This window comes from Pinus tabuliformis, chromosome 4_2, assembly GCF_031772625.1.
Source record: "Pinus tabuliformis cultivar Carrire ecotype Pingquan chromosome 4_2, CPIR1, whole genome shotgun sequence".
In the NCBI taxonomy this organism is placed as follows: domain Eukaryota; kingdom Viridiplantae; phylum Streptophyta; class Pinopsida; order Pinales; family Pinaceae; genus Pinus; species Pinus tabuliformis.
Genome location: NC_142304.1, coordinates 121656929 through 121676123, shown reverse-complemented (window position 1 = coordinate 121676123; position 19195 = coordinate 121656929). Strand labels below are relative to the sequence as shown.

Sequence of the window (19195 nt, the reverse complement as noted above, 5' to 3'; positions counted from 1 at the left end):
TGGGATGATTTATATTGACTCATGCTTTTTTATTCTTAGTTGTATGCACTTGTAATCCCTTCTTGATAGGTTCAATTTTCATAGCCATTGGAGTTTATCTACACTAGTAGTCTCCCTTGTTAAATTTTTGAAGTTTGGGACAACAAAGAATGGGTTACTTACGCTTGTTCTTTGCAGCCATATTGTTCCTCTTTTCCTCAATAGGGCAACCTTCCGTTGGTCCTTGATTTGACTCCATTTTCCCAATAAAAAGACACTAGTCTCCGATCCATTCATCCACTCTATGCACTACACAAATAAAATTTCATTTGCCAGACTTTACTCGTCACTTCACTTTACAATCCATGATAAAAAGTTCTAGCAATCGTATTTTAGGGAAGCCCTCCTTGTGCGGGAGCAAAGCTGGCTTAAGGTCTGACGAGGTTTGGTGATGTGACATTGGCAACTGCAAGAGATCACACCTACCCCTCTCCCCCCCACCCCTCCAACCTAGAATTTACCCTTCACTTCACATTGAAATCCATGGTCTAAAATTCTAGCTATCCTTTTCGAGGGAGGCATCCCTTGTGCTGGAGGAGAGCCAGCTGAAAGTGTGAAGAGAGTTGGTGAGGTGAATTTGGCCTCCCTCTTAGTTCCTCCAAGGCCTTGTTTTAGGCTTAGGACTTCATCTCAAGAAGTGAGACTTTGAGAGGTAACACAATTAAACCCAAATAACATAAAAATAGAAAGAATAGTTAATTCTTTCTCTTGAGAATATGATAAAAAGCGAATAAATAAAAATACCAGTTTGAGGAGGCAACCTCCTTTATGGCTTATTTTTACAAATAACTCTTCTTTATCTGTAAAACTAGATCTCCTTGATATATGCAAGAGATGAGGGATACAATTACAAATACTGAGTCGACTGGTAATGACAATAATAATATAATGATAACAATGCATGACTCAAGACCTAGTGGCTTAAACATGCCCTGCCTCTTCAAACAAGCATTTCCATTAATGCTTGATTAGCTCTACTTGCTTTTGTATGAAGAACTTGTCCTTCCAAGTTGCATTGTCTTGTTGATAGGTTCTTCCAATTGACAAGGAATTCCATAATTTCTCTTGGCATGCTCTTCCACTTTTGTTGCTCCTACAAGACAGTCTTGTTTCTCCTCATGATAATGGTCCCTTTTCAACAACTTATCCTCAAATGGTACCAAAATTGGCGCTTGCATATTCTCCTCTAATTCCACCTTCTAACTCCTTTTAAATTGCCACAAATTGAGCTTCCAATCAAAATCTATGCTAATGTTACGTTGACACACCTTGTAAAGCCCTGGTTGGGGTCTACTCTATTGGCCGACCTTTACCCTATTATGACTTCATCAATTCTAATCTTCTGTTGCTGAAAGTTTTACAGGATGTACTCTGATATGTCCTCTTTAGGTTCCCAGTGATCCCCTACAATTTGGACCTTCCAATAGAGTTAGATCCAAGCTACCAAAACCTGCTGTTTTAGGTGTATTTCAGGCCTGCAAACTTGTACGGACTGCCGGTTCAACAATATTCCATAACAGGTTTAAACATTGGGCCCAAAACACCTTTTTTCTGTCTTCGGTCCAATCCCATAAGTCCCATGGCAATCGAATATTCCAAAAAACAATTCTGGTGAAAATGCTACAATGACTCATTTCAAAGAGCCCAGACCAAGGCTTGTTTGCTCTGATACCAAATGTAATGGTTCAAATAACTAAAATAGTATAAGAATAGAAATATTAAGTAATTACATACCTCGAGAATGATAAAAGGTAAATTAATAACAATGCCATTTGAAGGAGGCAACCTCCTTTACACCTTATGCTTACAAATAACTCTTCATTATCCCGAAAACTAGATCTCCTTGGTATATATGGAAGACAAAGGGTACAATTATAAATAATGAGCCAATCAATAATAACAACAATAATATAACAACAGCAAAGCAATGGCCCAAGACCTAGGGGCTTAACAAAGTATGGGGAATGACAAAATTGCATGTTGGTGTAAAAGGAGGGCACAAAATTTGGAGAGGACGGTGATTTGGGTAAGCAGATAGGTTGCCATGACACTTGCAGACCCCTTTCACATCCTCATCTTTTGTCACACTTAAGTGCTATTTCAGTTTAGTTGCAGCGGTTGGTTTCAAGATGCATGCATTTATTGACGTAGAGGGATCTCAAGGTATAGGAGGTTATGCTGGGGTTTGTATCTGCATTCCTCATGATTTTGCATGATCCTGCACACCACAACCTATGAGGAAGGGTTTTGCAAAGGCTTGTACGCGCGGTGTGGTATGCAGGAAGAATGGAAGCAGGGGAGTGGTTGGTTTACTTCCCTGTGATCTCACGTCCCACATACTGCATTGCTAAAGGCAAACAAAGGGAAAAAGGGCAAAACCCCTCAGGTCACATTACTAAACTACATACACTCCTTGACTGTCACATCAGGTCAACAATGATGCTGGTTCAATGCCATGTTAGCAAACAAAAAAGCAAATTTATTGGATTTTTCAAGATTTGACTAGGTGGTGATTTCTGGTGATTAATGGCTTTTTGGAAGCCCATAATTGTCAAAATCTTACCCTGGACAGATGACCAAATGGTGAAGAGCCAGAGAGAGCCAACAGTGATAGGGCGGCTGCATGGGTGCTTGATCAGTTCCCCATTTCCCAATAAATGGCAGATACAAGATTTGGGGAAATTAACTGCCACAAAATCTTGGCCTAAGCCTGTTGAATTTAAGAGAAACAAGAGGCTGATGGAAAGGGTTGGTGCATAGTTCGGAATGTCTGAAGATGGGACAGAGTTTGAAGGCAACTGTGAGAGAAGAAAGCTTCAAACCTGTAGAACAATGGTGATTGTGGCAGGATTATCAAGGCAGTACGAAGGGGTTCTCTGATAGATGAGAGGGAATGCTTTGATTTCCTTGTTTAAAAGGCCTTTTTCCATTCTCTTTCTTCTCAGCTTTAGATGTATTTGTTCTGATCAGGTTGTGCAACCTGAATGTTTTGTTACTTTAGTTTAGCAAGGCTAACGGCTTGTTTGAAATTGAAACCTAAAGAGTCGTGGTTTGAAATTATGCCATTCTGTAGCCTGGTTGACAAGGAGCAGTGGCTTAAGTCCTTGGTCAATTTACACTCAGATTTCCTTTTACATTTGATACATCAAGCAAATGTTGCAATAATAAATGTGATAAACTCCATTAATTGACATATCCTAGGAATGATATTTCCCCGAGTGACTTGTTTTCTACTTGTAGACCAAAATCTGTATTAGTAACCTAACCTTCATAAAGCAACTGCATCTTTTCTTCAATTGACATGGCAAGAAAAATACTCAGCTTATAAAATGCTTATTTGGGACCCCTTGTTTCTATTCTGGCAGGGCCTATCAGTCAACTTGTTCATCTTGCATGTACACAGCAATACATTTTCCACTTAATCAAATGATCTCCTGGACCGCACTCAATAACAATAGCTCACTAAACGTACATGAAGGGGGATCCCTTGGTGCAGTGAGGAGGCTGGACCATTGCCACCAGAATGTTCAAAAGCATATATGGTCATCCCGCAGACAGAAAGTACCAAGATTGTGTAAACTGCATGCAAACATAAATGTTTCCAAGACTAGCATTTCTGACAATTACAGTCAAGGAGTCTTCAGAGAAAAAGGTTATTTACCTTCTAGAGTCATTTTTAACTGCTGTTTAATAATATATATTATTTAATCTGATACTGAACACATGCCATGTGCTTGAACATATTCCACGGAGGTTTATGGACACAAGCTAATTATGATTTGAAGAGTAGCTCTTACCATAATGCTGGTATCAAATTTGATTGTTTAAGCATGTAAGTCCTACCTTTCTCTTCTCGTTTCTTCCTGTAATTAGATATGTAGTCTTTCCCAGAACCGATCTACTTTGAATAAAGGTAATAAGAGAGAATATCCTAGGAAAGATATTTGATAGAGGTATTCTTGAAAAACAAATGGCAAAGCACCATTTCATACCATCCCCACACCTGATCAGATCAAAATCACATCAAGCAATTTCCAACAGGTTCTTGTTGACTATATGCCCCAATAATCAAGTAATTTCTGTTCTATGATTTATACATTTCCAAAATGTACAAACTGTCCTTTCTGTTTTTGATATATTGAATATTTGTAATTTAATCAGTGTTTGGGTTTTTTTCCTGCAAAATACATATCTCAGGGAAACCCACCTGGCACTTCCCTAATTCTAAGGATGGTATCTATTGCCTCAAAATCTAGCAGGTCTTGTGAGAGGCCTCACAAAACAAGGGCTAGACCATATACAACAATGAGGTGGAAGGCCACTGTCACGTCAGCATTCCACCCCCTGCTCTTTAGTGGAGTTTCACACAAGGGAGGCTTCCTGGTATTGGTCATCTAATAGATATTCTAAGGCAATAGCTCAAAGGTGATAGCTTTGATGGGCTGAGGTAAGGCATTCAGACTAAGAACAAGGCTCAATCTAATGAAACAAGGAATAATGTGCCTTACAAGGAACCTACCAAGAGTACTTATAGCCTAGGATTTGAGCAATATGCTAACAAAGTGGCACACTTAGGCATATAAGACCAAGAAAATGGCTTAACAAGAACAAGGGTCAACAAGGGGGAGCCATAAGCCTTCAACAAGCCCTAAGCCATGCATCTTCATTATAGCTAGGGCATTCTTTCAAAACCTTCTTCAAGTTGAGCACTTCAAACATGGCTAGGGTTTGGTGGAAAGTTTGAAATCACTGTAACTCCCTAAATATTGGTTAGATTTTCTATTATGAGTACAATTATGAAACACAACAACCACTCTACACCTTTTGGCATTGATTTCTCGACAATCTGTGCATTCTATCAAAATATAAATGTAACTTTGCCTCACAATACCTGAGATGCATCCTCAGTGAGTAAATATGCATGCAAATATGTGGATAAGAGCTCCAAAAGGTGAATTTTGGCTACATGTTCAAACCTGCCTCCAAATATGTGAACTCAACACTAAAATATGCCTCAAAAGATGTAAGAATTCTTCAATCATATGAAAGAAAATACAAATCCAATCTTCCAACGTACTCATGCCTTGATGCAATGCCACAGAAATAATGCAAATTGATTTTGCATTTTTCAGTGATAACAGGTTTCACTATATCTGTCAATAATGAGGCTGATCATAATGGCCTTGACTTGAGGCTAAATTATATTCTAGCTGGTGAGAAGTAATTAGTTATAAGGGATTCAAAATTAGTAACATTTGGTTGAAAGGCAGAACAAAGTCAAATTGATAATAGATATTGATTATTAATATTTCAAAATTTTGAAGATGTTTAGTTCTTCAGTTAAAGAACAAACCTTAATATGTTAGTTGAATCCTGATTCTTATGCTAATGTTTGATCTACATGAGGTCAATTAAAAATTGATCTATATTAGCACTTCACAAGAAGTATGGATTCTAGTTGGAGACTTGGAGTAAGGCCATTGAATATGGAGTGTATTCTATTTCTAGATCTTATATTTTTCCAATGCTTACTTGGTCTGTGTTATTTCTTGGACCTGCATAGAAGATAAGTCCAAATTCTCCAAGTACAAACCCTAAGGAAGCTTAGAAGTGCCACCCACCATCACCTTAGTGTTCATTTCCCTCACTTCATGATGGCTCTCCTCCCATATGTTATCTCACAGACACTCCCTCGAGGGAAAATCCTAACTTCATTCACGAGGAAGCCTAAGAATACTATCAAGTGAATCATTGTTGGAATTCCTAAGCTTAACCCGTTAGAAATTCTTCCTGTACTATCTGATTTATTTCTTCCTACTTGTTCAATTATTTAACTAGTTATTTACCATGTAAATACTGAAAATAAATACAAGTACAATATCAACACATACAGACCATCAACTGAAAGTAAACAAGCACACAAGTGACACCGTTGTTTTTGGACTAATGTCCCTGGAAAAACCCAATGCGGGAAAACCGATGCAGCTATTCAGAGGGTTTTATTATTATGCGGTTTCAAAATATAACATGGGTGCCAAAAATGGCTCACCCAACAGAGAATGCCCTTGGCAGTAGTACCTCCCAGTCGGAGGCAGATATTCCGACTAAATCACCGGATGAACAATCCCACAGCGACAATGCAGCTTCTGCTGCTCTGTGTCACTCTGATAGGGATTGCATCACTCTATCCAGCTCTCCACCTCCAGTCTGTCCCACGAAAAATCTCCCAACGCTGCCTCTAGGCCCTGCGTCAGCCTCTCTGGCCCAGTGTCAGTCTCTCTGGGCTCTGTGTCAGCCTCTGGAGCCTCTGCGTCTCAAACGCTGGCCCTCTCTGGCTCTGCGCAACTCCTGGCTGGCTCTGCATGGCCTCTAGCTGGCTCTGTGTGGCCTCTAGCTTGCTCTGGCTCAACCTTTCTTGGCATCCATGCTGATCCTCCTGGTACTAACTCTGCCTCTCTGCTATGTATTCACTACCCCTTAGCTGCAACTCTGATCACTCACTCAATTTCCTCAGCAAACCCTGCCCCAGAAAATCGAGTTCTTGATCTCTCTCGGTGTGTTCTCCAACTGACCCTCAAGCCTCCTCTTATACTTTTCTCGTTGGTCCATCAATGACCGAGATTAAATCTCTAATCAATGGCTAAGATTAGATTTGGCTTGATCCATGACTTTTGGACCCTTCTAACCCAGTTTTATATTAATACCCATTAATATTTTATTTTTCCTAAGTTTAGACTTAGAACTCCATTAAAAATATTAATTATTTTAATATATCCCAAACCGGTTAGAATCTGCCCAAACCATTTTTGGATCTTGGAGATCTCATGTGCTTTAGCCTCTCCACTAATTTTCATGGCTAGAGCACATCCGATGCTACCCCAAATCAACACTCCCTCTTAGCGAGGACTGCGCTCTAGTAATACTCCTAACTGAGTATCACCCTGATCATCCATCATCAATCACTATGCTGATGCTAAGTCTCCCCGCCCAACATCCTATGCACTGCTGCATCATGTACTTCTACCTAAGACCTGCCACTGTGACTGCTACATCTATATGACAACTCCCTCTGCATCCGAGCTGTTGCCCATGGCCCTGCCATTGCCACTGCTGCATCGGTACGACAACTCCCTTTGCATCCGTGCTGCTACCCAAGGCCTTGCCACTACCACTGCTGCATCAACACTTCATCCCCTTCTCCTCACGCAACATCGTGCTGTCCATAGAGCTGCCACTGCTAACTGCTGCATTGCAACCCAGTTACTGAGAAGGAAGTAACTGATCCACCCAACTCTGACATCCTTGTCAAGTTAGAGACTCTCCTGATGTTGAAGCTCCCTCTGTCACTGACAAGTGCTCCCTCTGTTGACCTCTGCGATGTGCAACAACTCCATGCATCTTGCATTGTTGCCTCACGCTGTCCCAGGACTCCTACACTGTAGCACCCTCTGTCACTCCATTCGCATCCGTCTCTACCGACATTCGCTAGTCCTGCTACTTCTCTTTGGGGCTCCCGTAGCAAAGTATAATCCAAGAGGTTGGGTACCTCAAGGATCCTGCCCCTCATCGTCTGTAGTCTGTCTGACTACAACTCGATGTCTCCCCACTTCCTCTCAAGTGGCTCCTCTCAAGTGGCGCATGAGCACTCATGGCATAGTCGTCATCTGTCTCCACTTCTTTTTCCGCCCTCGCTGGCACTGCCTTGGTCTCAGAAGACTCTCCCTTGCTCTTCTTCCTAGGACATTGGTTCGCATAGTGACTCAGTTCCCCACAATGGAAGCATTTGACCTTGGAGAGGTCCTTCTTTCTCTTCTCTTTCTTTCCCGCAGATGCGAGAGCCGCATCTTCTTCTACCTCCTTGATTCTGACCCCTTTTTCGCTACTCCCTGCCTTGGTCACCCTTTTGATCTCTTCTTGACGAAGAGCCGCCCACAGTTCCTCCCAATCTGGAAGGCTCGTCCTGCCTTGTATGCTCTGGATAAATACCTCCAAATCCTCTGAGACTGTGTTCAATGCGGTCCGCACCATCAGTTCCTGAGCCGGCGTGGCCCCGATGGAAGTTAGCTGATCACAGATCTCCTTCAATCCACCGAGGAAGACATCTATCTGTTCTCCCTTCTGCATTTGGTATGACCGCAACTGATTTTCAAGTAACATCTTCCTCTGCACGGAAGTATACTGATACAATTTCTTTAGGGCCTCCCACATCTCATTTGCCGTCTCCTTCTCGATAATATGTGGTACCACACGATCCTTGACCCCATCAAGGAAGATGCACTTCGCCCTGGCCATTGCCTCCTCGTACTTCTCATTTTCAGCTAGGTCAACTGGGATCGCTATAATTTTCAAGCCGAAGTCCTTGATGTGGTACCTGTCTAGAATAGACAAGATCCTGGCTTTCCAGAACACAAAGTTGGACACTTTGTCCAACCTATCTTGATCTCTCAGCCCATTCATTGCCATTTTGCTGCTCTTCTGTTGACTCCTCTGAGTCTCTCAACTTCCCGTCTAGAAGTTCTCGGTTCGACTCCCTCTGAGTCTCAACTTCCCTTTTGGAAATATTTCTGCCAATGTCGAGTTTCCCCACTCCAATTGTATGTGCAACTGCACCACTGATCCGGATTCCTTGGCTGGAAATCCACCTCGGCAGCAACTCCCTCCACCTTGGCCTTGCCCTGTTAGGTACTGTTTTGACTACAATACCCCACCAGCTTCGCTCCGCAAATTACCCACAGCCTCCTATGCCCCGGCAATCTGATGGACTGAGCCTCTAGGCTCTACGCAATCCTGGCACCGACAAAATCTGCACCTCCTGGCCAGCGTCGATCCTTCCTAATTGAGAAAGATGAACAGGCACTGCATAGGTCAGGTCTGCTCCTCTCTGCCTCTGCGTTGATCCTCCTCCAGGCTCGAACTGATGACGCAAGCACTCTGCGTCACCCCTTCCTCGCTGCTTTCTGCTAGGAACAACTTCTATCACTCGGGACAACTGTTTCTGCTGCTACTTCTCTGCTAGTTGATGCCTTCAGTTATCCTGTGATCTACAACCTCTCTCTAATACCGTGTTGGAATTTCTAAGTCTAGCCCATTAGAAGTTCTTCCTATACTATCTGATTTATTTCTTCCTACTTGTTCAATTACTTAACAAGTTATTTACCATGTAAATACTGAAAATAAATACAAGTACAGTATCAACACATACAGATCATCAACTGAAAGTAAACAAGCACACAAGTGACACCGTTGTTTTTGGACTAATGTCCCCGAAAAAACCCAATGCGGGAAAACTGGTGCAGCTATTCAGAGGGTTTTATTATTATGTAGTTTTAGAATACAACCTGGGTGCCAGAAATGGCTCACCCAACAGAGAATGCCCTCGACAGTAGTACCTCCCAGTTGGAGACAGATATTCCAGCTAAATCACCGAATGAGTGATCCCACAACAACAATGCAGCTTTTGCTGCTCTGTGTCACTGTGATAGGGATTGCGTCACCCTATCCAGCTCTCTAGCTCCAATCTGTCCCACGAAAAATCTCCCAGCGTTGCCTCTAGGGCCTACGTCAGTTTATCTGGCCCAGCGTCAGTCTCTCTAGGCTCTATGTCTGCCTCTAGAGCCTCTGCATCTCACACATTGGCCCTCTCTGGCTCTGCGCAGCTCTTGGCTGGCTCTACGTTGCCTCTGGATGGCTCTATGTGGCCTCTATCTTGCTCTGCATCAACCTTTCCTAGCTTCTGTGCTGATCCTGCCGGTACTAACTCTACCTCTGTGCTATGTATTCACTGCCCCTCAGCTGCAACTCTGATCACTCAATTTCCTCAGCAAACCCGGCCCAGAAAATCGAGTTCTTGATCTCTCTTGGTGTGTTCTCCAACTGACCCTCAAGCCTCCTCTTATACTTTTCTCGTTGGTCCATCAACGACCGAGATTAAATCTCTAATCAACGGCTAAAATTAGATTTGGCTTGATCCATCACTTTTGGACCCTTCTAACCCAGTTATATATTAATAGCCATTAATATTTTATTTTTCCTAAGTTTAGACTTAGGAACTCCATTAAAAATATTAATTATTTTAGTATCTCCCAAACCAGTTAGAATCTGCCCAAACCATTTCTGGGTCTTGGAGATCTCATGTGCTTTAGCCTCCCCACCCAACATCCTCTGCATTGTTGCATCATGTACTGCTGCCCATGACCTGCCACTGCCACTGCTGCATCTATACGGCAGCTCCCTCTGCATTCGTTCTGCTGCCCATGGTCGTACCATTGCCACTGCTGCGTCTGCACTACATCCACTTCTCCTCACGATGCATCGTGTTGCCCATAGCGTTGCCACTGCTAACTGCTACACTGCGACCCAGTTACTGAGAAGGAAGTAACTGATCCACCCAACTTTGACATCCCTGTCATGCTAGAGACTCTCCAGATGTTGAAGTTCCCTCTTTCGCTGACAATTGCTCCCTCTATTGACCTCTGCGCTGCTGCAACAACTCCATGCATCTCGCATTGGTGCCTCACGCTATCCCGAGACTCCTGCACTGTAGCACCCTTTGTCACTCCATCCGCATTCGTCTCTACCGACATCCGCTAGTCCTGCTACTTCTCTTCAGGGCTCCCGTAGCAAGGTATAATCCAAGAGGTTGGGTACCTCAAGGATCCTGTCCCTCATCGTCTGTAGTCCGTTTGACTACAACTCGATGTCTTCCCACTTCCTCTCAAGTGGCGCATGAGCACTCATGGCACAGTCGTCATCTATCTCCACTTCTTTTTCCACCCTTGCTGGCGCTGCCTTGGTCTCAGAAGCCTCTCCCTTGCTCTTCTTCCTAGGACACTAGTTCACATAGTGACCCAGTACCCCACAATGGAAGCATTTGACCTTGGAGAGGTCCTTCTTCTTTCTATTCTCCTGCTTTCTCACAGATGCGAGAGCTGCATCTTCTTCTTCCTCCTTGATTCTAATGCCTTTTCCGCTACTTCGTGCCTTGGTTACCCTTCTGATCTCTTCTTGACAAAGAGCCGCCCACAGTTCCTCCCAATTTGGAAGGCTCGTCTTGCCCTGTATGCTTTGGACAAATACCTCCCAATCCTCTGAGTCTGCGTTCAATGCGGTCCTCACCATCAGTTCTTGATCCGGCGTGGCCCCTATGGAAGTTAGCTGATCACGGATCTCTTTCAATCCACCGAGGAAGACATCTATCTGCTCTCGCTTCTGCATCTGGTATGACCGCAACTGATTTTCAAGTAACATATTCCTCTGCATGGAAGTATGCTGATACAATTTCTTTAGGGCCTCCCACATCTCATTTGCCGTCTCCTTCTCGGCAATATGTGGTACCACACGATCCTTGACCCCATCAGGGATGATGCACTTCGCCCTGGCCATTGCCTCCTCGTACTTCTCATTTTCAGCTGGGTCTGTAGAAATTTTGAATAATTTAACACATATTCAATGGAGATTATCCTGATCATGTACTATTGCGGAAAACATACACAATACATAAGCTCCTCTACGTTGATCAACAATATAGCAGCATCAATAACAATAAAACATCAAGAGCATTCACACATTAACACAGTATGTATCCCGGGGAAAGCATCGCGCTAAAAACCCCAACTATCTGTATATTAATGATTGAGTCATGTAACATTACACAGCATAATACTTCTCACAAGTATCTCCACCTCTGTTACACACAATACAGCTCAGATCTGATCTCCAAATCTCTTCCACTGCTTGCCTGCCTCCACTGCTCAATACCTGCTCAAGAACTGATGAGAATAGCTTCCCAAACTCGATTTTCACCTGCAAAATAGTCACTCACTCTTTGTGGACATGAGCAAAGGCTAAAATGTGGGCCAAATACGTGAGCAAACTCATTGGCATACTCAATCCTTTGATTGTGCAAGATCTGATGCACAACTATAGTCACAACTGATAGCAATCTGATTCTCTACCACTTGTCCCTGTTGAACTGAACATGCACTGACATGCAACTGAGTTAACTGATGTATTCTTTAGTTGTATTATGAGTTAATAATTAGTTTAACAACTCATCATTAGTCTATCTGCAGTTAGACTAACTACAACTAGTTTAACTAAGTCAAACTGAACACAACTCCATCAACTGTACCTCCAGTCCACTAAACTCAACTCACTTGAGTTCTAACTGAAGTCATGCATGCAACAACTCAACTGACTCATAAGAAAAGCGTATTTCCTTCTGACAGCTGCATGTGCCACCTCTGTAGCTCAAACTGAAGTGCTCCAAGAGAATAAGATCAAGTTTATAGTCCAAATATTATTGTGAGATAATAATATTTGACTTTTCTATTTTTTGACAGCCAGTCTAAAAATAGACTTTGATCACTCACACTGTGATCACTCACACTTTCATCAAAAATAGAAGTCCATCTATTTTTCCCAACTTGATCAATCATCCATAAACATAGACATGATCCATATGTCTAAAAATAGACATAGTCTAAAAATAGACTTGCGCCAAAAATAGCTTGCGGGCCCACTTAGTGAAGGCGACTCTTTTCACTAAGCTCCATCATCTTGTTGCAATCTGAACACTCCCTCTCGACAAGATATGGATTATCAACAACCCCTATCCTGCCTCGGTGGTACTCGAATTTGCTCCTAGTGAGAGCCTTCGTCAGAATATCAGCATCCTGATCCTCCGTTGGAATGTACGAAAGTAACATGATCCTCCGCTGCACACAATCTCTGATATGATGGTACCTGATGTCAATATGTTTAGATCTATCATGAAATACAGGATTAGCCGAGAGTTTAATGCAACTCTGGTTATCACAGTAAATCACAGTAGGATCCAAATGAGAACCGAACAAACCAACCAGGATCTTCCTCATCCATATAGCCTCGCATGCAGCCAAACTTGCTGCCATATACTCGGCCTTCGCTGAACTGAGTGCCACGGATCTCTGCTTCCTGCTGTACCAAGAAACTGCTGTCGATCCGATACTGAAGACCCCTCCTGATGTGCTCTTTCTGTCTGTTGGGCTCCCTGCCCAATCTGCATCCGTGAAGCCACATAGCTTCACCTCATCCTCCTGTCTGTACCACAAACCATATCCCGATGTGCCTCTCAAGTAGCGCAATACATGCTTGCCCGCCTTCCAGAAGAGCTTGGTAGGCTTAACCATAGCTTGTGAAAGCTGGTTAACTGCATAGCATATATCAGGTCGTGTATTGACCAAATACATCAGCGACCCCACCAACTGTCGATAAACAGTGGCATCCACTTCTTCTCCCGAAGTGTCATCCTCCTTCCTCCAACCTCCAGGAAGAGGAGTATCAACAGGCTTGCAGCCATGCATGTTGAACTTCTCCAGTATCTCCCGAGCATACTTGCCCTGAGAAACAAACAGTCCACCACTGCGCTGCCATATTTCCAATCCTAGGAAATAGTGAAGGAGGCCCAAATCCTTCATCTCAAACTCTGTAGCAAGATCCTTCTTGCATGACAGTATCAACAGCTCATCACCCGTTAGAATCAAATCATCAACATACAGTACAATGATAAGCAACTTACCCTCCACCACAATCTGGTATAGGTTCGGATCCGCCTCGCTCTTGGAGAATCCAAGTCCTGTGAAATAGCTGTCTATCCGTGTGTACCAAGCACGTGGTGCTTGCTTCAACCCATACAGCGCTCTCTTGAGCCTGCATACATGCGACTCGCTGCTGAAGACTTCAAAGCCTTCGAGTTGCTCAATGTACACCTCCTCCTCAATGACTCCGTTGAGGAACGCAGTCTTCACATCCATCTGATGAATGTGCCATCCCATCTGCGCTGAGAGAGCAAGAATCGTCCGTATGGAAGAATACCTTGCGACAGGTGCAAAGGTCTCCTCATAATCGATCCCCTCAATCTGTGAAAAGCCTCGGGCAACAAATCTTGCCTTGTACTTCTCCACACTCCCGTCAGCTGCCTGCTTAACTTTGTAGATCCATCTCGAACCCACCACTGATTTCCCTTCCGGTCTAGGAACAATCTCCCATGCACTGTTTCTGACAATAGAATCATACTCTTCCACCATGGCGTCTACCCATGTGGGATCCTCCACAGCTTCCTCGAAAGAGGATGGCTCAGTCACAACACACTTGCTCATAAGAGCCATGTATCCAGTGTACCGATCAGGTGACTGTCTCTGCCTGCGTTGGGCTGTAGGTGGTCCTACAACTTTCTCTGCATCTTGAGCCAGTCGCTCAGCTTCTGTCAAGCGCTTTCGCCCTCTGATGGTTGGCGCTGCATGAGTGGTCTCTTCCACTCCATGAACCTCGTCCTGTGGCTGATCCACATCCTGAAGCTCATCCTTAGGAACTAATAGCTCCTCATATGCATGCAAGTGTAGCTCCCTCTCAAGCGAACACTTCATGGCTTTCTCCTCCTGAAATTTTATATCCCGTCGCACAACAGTTTTACCACTGTCTGGCAAATACACACGATAGTTGTGGGGCGTATCAGTGTACCCCACAAATATCCCAACCTCTGCAGTTGGCTCCAACTTCTTTCTGGCATCCTTCGTCACATGCATGTAAACGTTAGCACCAAAAATTCTCAAATGAGAAAGATCAGGGTTCTTACCAGAATAAGCCTCCTCGGGTGTACTCATGCCAAGTATCCTATGAGGACAACGGTTCTGCACATAAACTGCTGTATTGCATGCTTCCGCCCACAAGTGAAGGGGTAGGCCCTGATCATGCAACATTGCCCGTGCAGCACCCACAATCGTTCTGTTCTTCCGCTCAGCTACCCCGTTCTGCTGTGGGTTATGGGGAGCTATGAGCTCTCTACGAATCCCTTCTGCCTTGCAGAAATCCTTGAACTCGTCCGAGATTTATTCACCACCATTATCGCTCCTAAGAGCCTTCACCTTCTTCCCCGACTCCTTCTCGACCAGTGCTTTGAATTCACGGAACTTTGAATATGTCTCGCTCTTTTTCTGCATGAAGAAGATCCAGCACTTACGAGAGAAATCATCAACAAAAATCACATAATACCTGTGTTTTGCTGTCGAAGCAACTGAGAAAGGTCCACACACGTCTGTGTGAATTCTCTCAAGGATCGTCGTGGCGCGACTATCCTTCTCGTGAAAGGTGGCTTTCACAAACTTCCCCAAAGTACACCCCTTGCACTGATCTGACTGCGCAAGTGTGCCTTTAGGAAGCCCTGTAGTGATCTGCTGCAGTATCTTCAAGACTCCATGGTGAAGGTGACCCAATCTCCTGTGCCACAACTCGCCATCATCCCGGCTCACCAATCCTTCTGCCTTGCCTGCCATTGCTGCGCATCCATCTACATGCAACTGATAAAGGTTCCTCACTCGAACCCCTATCTTCCGGGTCTCACCAGTTGTCTTGCTGCGCAGGAAGGCCTTTCCCACGCTGAAAACAACATCATACCCCTTGTCTTCTAACATCGCCACTGAGATGAGATTCTTCTTCAATCCTGGAACATGCATGACTTCCTTCAATACAAAGGGTTTACCAGACTCCCTCTCAAAGGAAATGGTACCGATACCGGTCGCACTGTATCTACCATCATCGCCCATCTCGATGTGCACTCCAAGATCTTTGTCCTCCAGATCAGAGAACAAATCTCTATCTCCCGTCATGTGAAAAGACGCACCACTGTCCAAGAACCACACTGATCCCATCACACTTGAAACCAAGCATGCGATCAATGAAAAATCAAGCTCAAACTGAGAAGCTAAGGCCTCTCCCCCTGCAGATCCAGCAGCTTGCTTGTTCTTCTTCTTCTGCGGACAATTTGTGGCATAGTGTCCACGCTGGTGACAGTGAAAACACTTCACCTTGGACATATCCTGCTTCTTGCCTTTCGCACCAGACTGAGAAGCTTTCTTGCTCTTCCCTTTCTTTGCTTTGGCAGCCAAAGCGCAATTCTCTTCATCAGCTCCCTTTGACGAAGATCCGTCCCTGGTACTCCGCCTGATCTCCTCCTGCACAAGATCTGACCATAGTCTTTCCCATCCTGGCAACTTCTCCCGACCATTGACAGAGTCCTGATAGGAATGCCAACTCTTCGGAAGACCAAGGAGAGCCAAGCTCACCAAGTCCTCATCATCGACAGTAACCCCCACACTTCCCAGCTCATCTCGACACTGAGTGAACTTCGTGAGATACTTGGGAATACTGTCACCCTTCTCGCATTTGATGTTTCTGAGTTTATCTTTGAGCGCCAGCTTCCTCTGATCGCTCTTGCTTTGGAATAATTCTGTTAATGATTTCCACATCAAATATGGAGTAGCCTTTCCATGGAGGCTGGACACAATGTGATCCTTCACGCCCTCCAACAGAATCCTTCGACATTTTGCGATCTTCTTTTGCCAAGCATCAGCTTGAGTAGCATCAGTAGGCTTTGGGATATCCGTATCTATGAACTCCTTCAGCCCGTTATCATCCAATACTGCCTCCATCCTGTCCTTCCATGCAATATAGTTTGAGCTGCCCTCAAGAGCATACTCCAATCGCAATCCGTTGAAAGACATTGCTGCGTTGTCACCAAGAAAACACTGCTGCAAATTCGAATTCCACCAGCAACCAACTCAACTGCTTCCGATCTAAAATTCGTGAGAACAAAATATTTCTCGTACAGAGATTGACTGTATGGGCTTTTACCGGATATTTCACCTTCCAAAGGAAGGACGAATCCAGAGGCTACCTGGCCCGATTACAGGCTCTGCCTAGAGAAATAGAATGTAAACACTTCCTGAATAGTAGATCTGATGATCAACAGCTCCGATACCATGTAGAAATTTTGAATAATTTAACACATATTCAATGGAGATTATCCTGATCATGTACTATTGCGGAAAACATACACAATACATAAGCTCCTCTACGTTGATCAACAATATAGCAGCATCAATAACAATGAAACATCAAGAGCATTCACACATTAACACAGTATGTATCCCGGGGAAAGCATCGCGCTAAAAACCCCAACTATCTGTATATTAATGATTGAGTCATGTAACATTACACAGCATAATACTTCTCACAAGTATCTCCACCTCTGTTACACACAATACAACTCAGATCTGATCTCCAAATCTCTTCCACTGCTTGCCTGCCTCCACTGCTCAATACCTGCTCAAGAACTGATGAGAATAGCTTCCCAAACTCAATTTTCACCTGCAAAATAGTCACTCACTCTTTGTGGACGTGAGGAAAGGCTAAAATGTGGGCCAAATACGTGAGCAAACTCATTGGCATACTCAATCCTTTGATTGTGAAAGATCTGATGCACAACTATAGTCACAACTGATAGCAATCTGATTCTCTACCACTTGTCCCTGTTGAACTGAACATGCACTGACATGCAACTGAGTTAACTGATGTATTCTTTAGTTGTATTATGAGTTAATAATTAGTTTAACAACTCATCATTAGTCTATCTGCAGTTAGACTAACTACAACTAGTTTAACTAAGTCAAACTGAACACAACTCCATCAACTGTACCTCCAGTCCACTAAACTCAACTCACTTGAGTTCTAACTGAAGTCATGCATGCAACAACTCAACTGACTCATAAGAAAAGCGTATTTCCTTCTGACAGCTGCATGTGCCACCTCTGTAGCTCAAACTGAAGTGCTCCAAGAGAATAAGATCAAGTTTATAGTCCAAATATTATTGTGAGATAATAATATTTGACTTTTCTATTTTTTGACAGCCAGTCTAAAAATAGACTTTGATCACTCACACTGTGATCACTCACACTTTCATCAAAAATAGAAGTCCATCTATTTTTCCCAACTTGATCAATCATCCATAAACATAGACATGATCCATATGTCTAAAAATAGACATAGTCTAAAAATAGACTTGCGCCAAAAATAGCCTGCGGGCCCACTTAGTGAAGGCGACTCTTTTCACTAAGCTCCATCATCTTGTTGCAATCTCAACAGGGTCAACTAGGATTGCTATAAATTTCAAGCCGAAGTCCTTGATGCGATACCTCTCTAGAATAGACAAGATCCTGACCTGCTAGACCACAAAGTTGGACACTCCGTCCAACCTATCCTGATCTCTCAGCCCATTCACTGCCATTTTGCTGCTTTTCTGTCGACTCCTCCGAGTCTCTCAACTTCCCATCTGGAAGTTCTCGGTTCGACTCCCTCTGAGTCTTGACTTCCCTTTTGGAAATACTTCTGCCAATGTCGAGTTGCCCCACTCTGATCGTATGTGCAATTGCACCACTGATCCAGATTCCTTGGCTGGAAATCCGCCTCGGCAACAACTCCCTCCTCCTTGGTCTTGCCCTATTAGGTACTATTCTGACCACATTACCCCACCAGCTTCGCTCCGCAAATTACCCACAGCCTCCTATGCCCCAACAATTTGAAGGACTGAGACTCTAGGCTCCGCGCAATCCTGGCACCGGCAAAATCTGCACCTCCTGGCCACAGCTTCGATCCTTCATGACTGAGAAAGATGACTGGGCACTGCGTAGGTCAGGTCTTCTCCTCTCTGCCTCTACGCTGATCCTCCTCCTGGCTCGAATTGATGACGCAGGCCCTCTTCGTCACTCCTTCCTCGCTGCTTTCTGCTATGAACAACTTCTGTCACTCGGTACAACAGTTTTTGCTGCTACTGCTTTGCTAGCTGATGACTTCAGTTATTATGTGATCTGCAACCTCTCTCTGATACCATGTTGGAATTTCTAAGTTTAACCTGTTAGAAATTCTTCCTGTACTGTCTGATTTATTTCTTCCTACTTGTTCAATTACTTAACAAGTTATTTACAATGTAAATACTGAAAATAAATACAAGTACAATATCAACACATACAGACCATCAATTGAAAGTAAACAAGCACACAAGTGAAACCATTGTTTTTGGACAAAAATGTCCCCGGAAAAATCCAATGCGGGAAAATCGGTGCAGGGATTCAGAGGGTTTTATTATTATGCAGTTTCAGAATACAACCTGGGTGCCAAAAATGTCTCATCCAATAGAGAATGCCCTCGGCAGTAGTACCTCCCAGTTGGAGACAGATATTCCGGCTAAATCACCAGATGAACAATCCCACAACAACAATGCAACTTCTGCTGCTCTGCGTTACTCTGATAGGGTCTGCATCACCCTATCCAACTCTCTAGCTCT

General features: G+C 43.8%; 1 protein-coding gene across 3 annotated transcripts in view; it reads left to right on the top strand.

Annotated features, from left to right (window-relative positions):
* LOC149168547 (uncharacterized) overlaps positions 1 to 19195 on the top strand; it is a 560609-nt gene that overhangs the window by 50131 nt on the left and 491283 nt on the right. Inside the window, exons 2-3 of one of the 3 annotated variants that reach the window (XM_089428303.1) lie at positions 3405 to 3675; positions 15031 to 15062. The exons of the other annotated variants lie outside the window; for them this stretch is intronic. Of the exons in view, the coding sequence (XP_089284429.1) occupies positions 3433 to 3675; positions 15031 to 15062 (275 nt within the window). The 5' untranslated portion in view covers positions 3405 to 3432. The remainder of the gene's footprint in view (positions 1 to 3404; positions 3676 to 15030; positions 15063 to 19195) is intronic. 3 annotated transcript variants of the gene reach the window in all.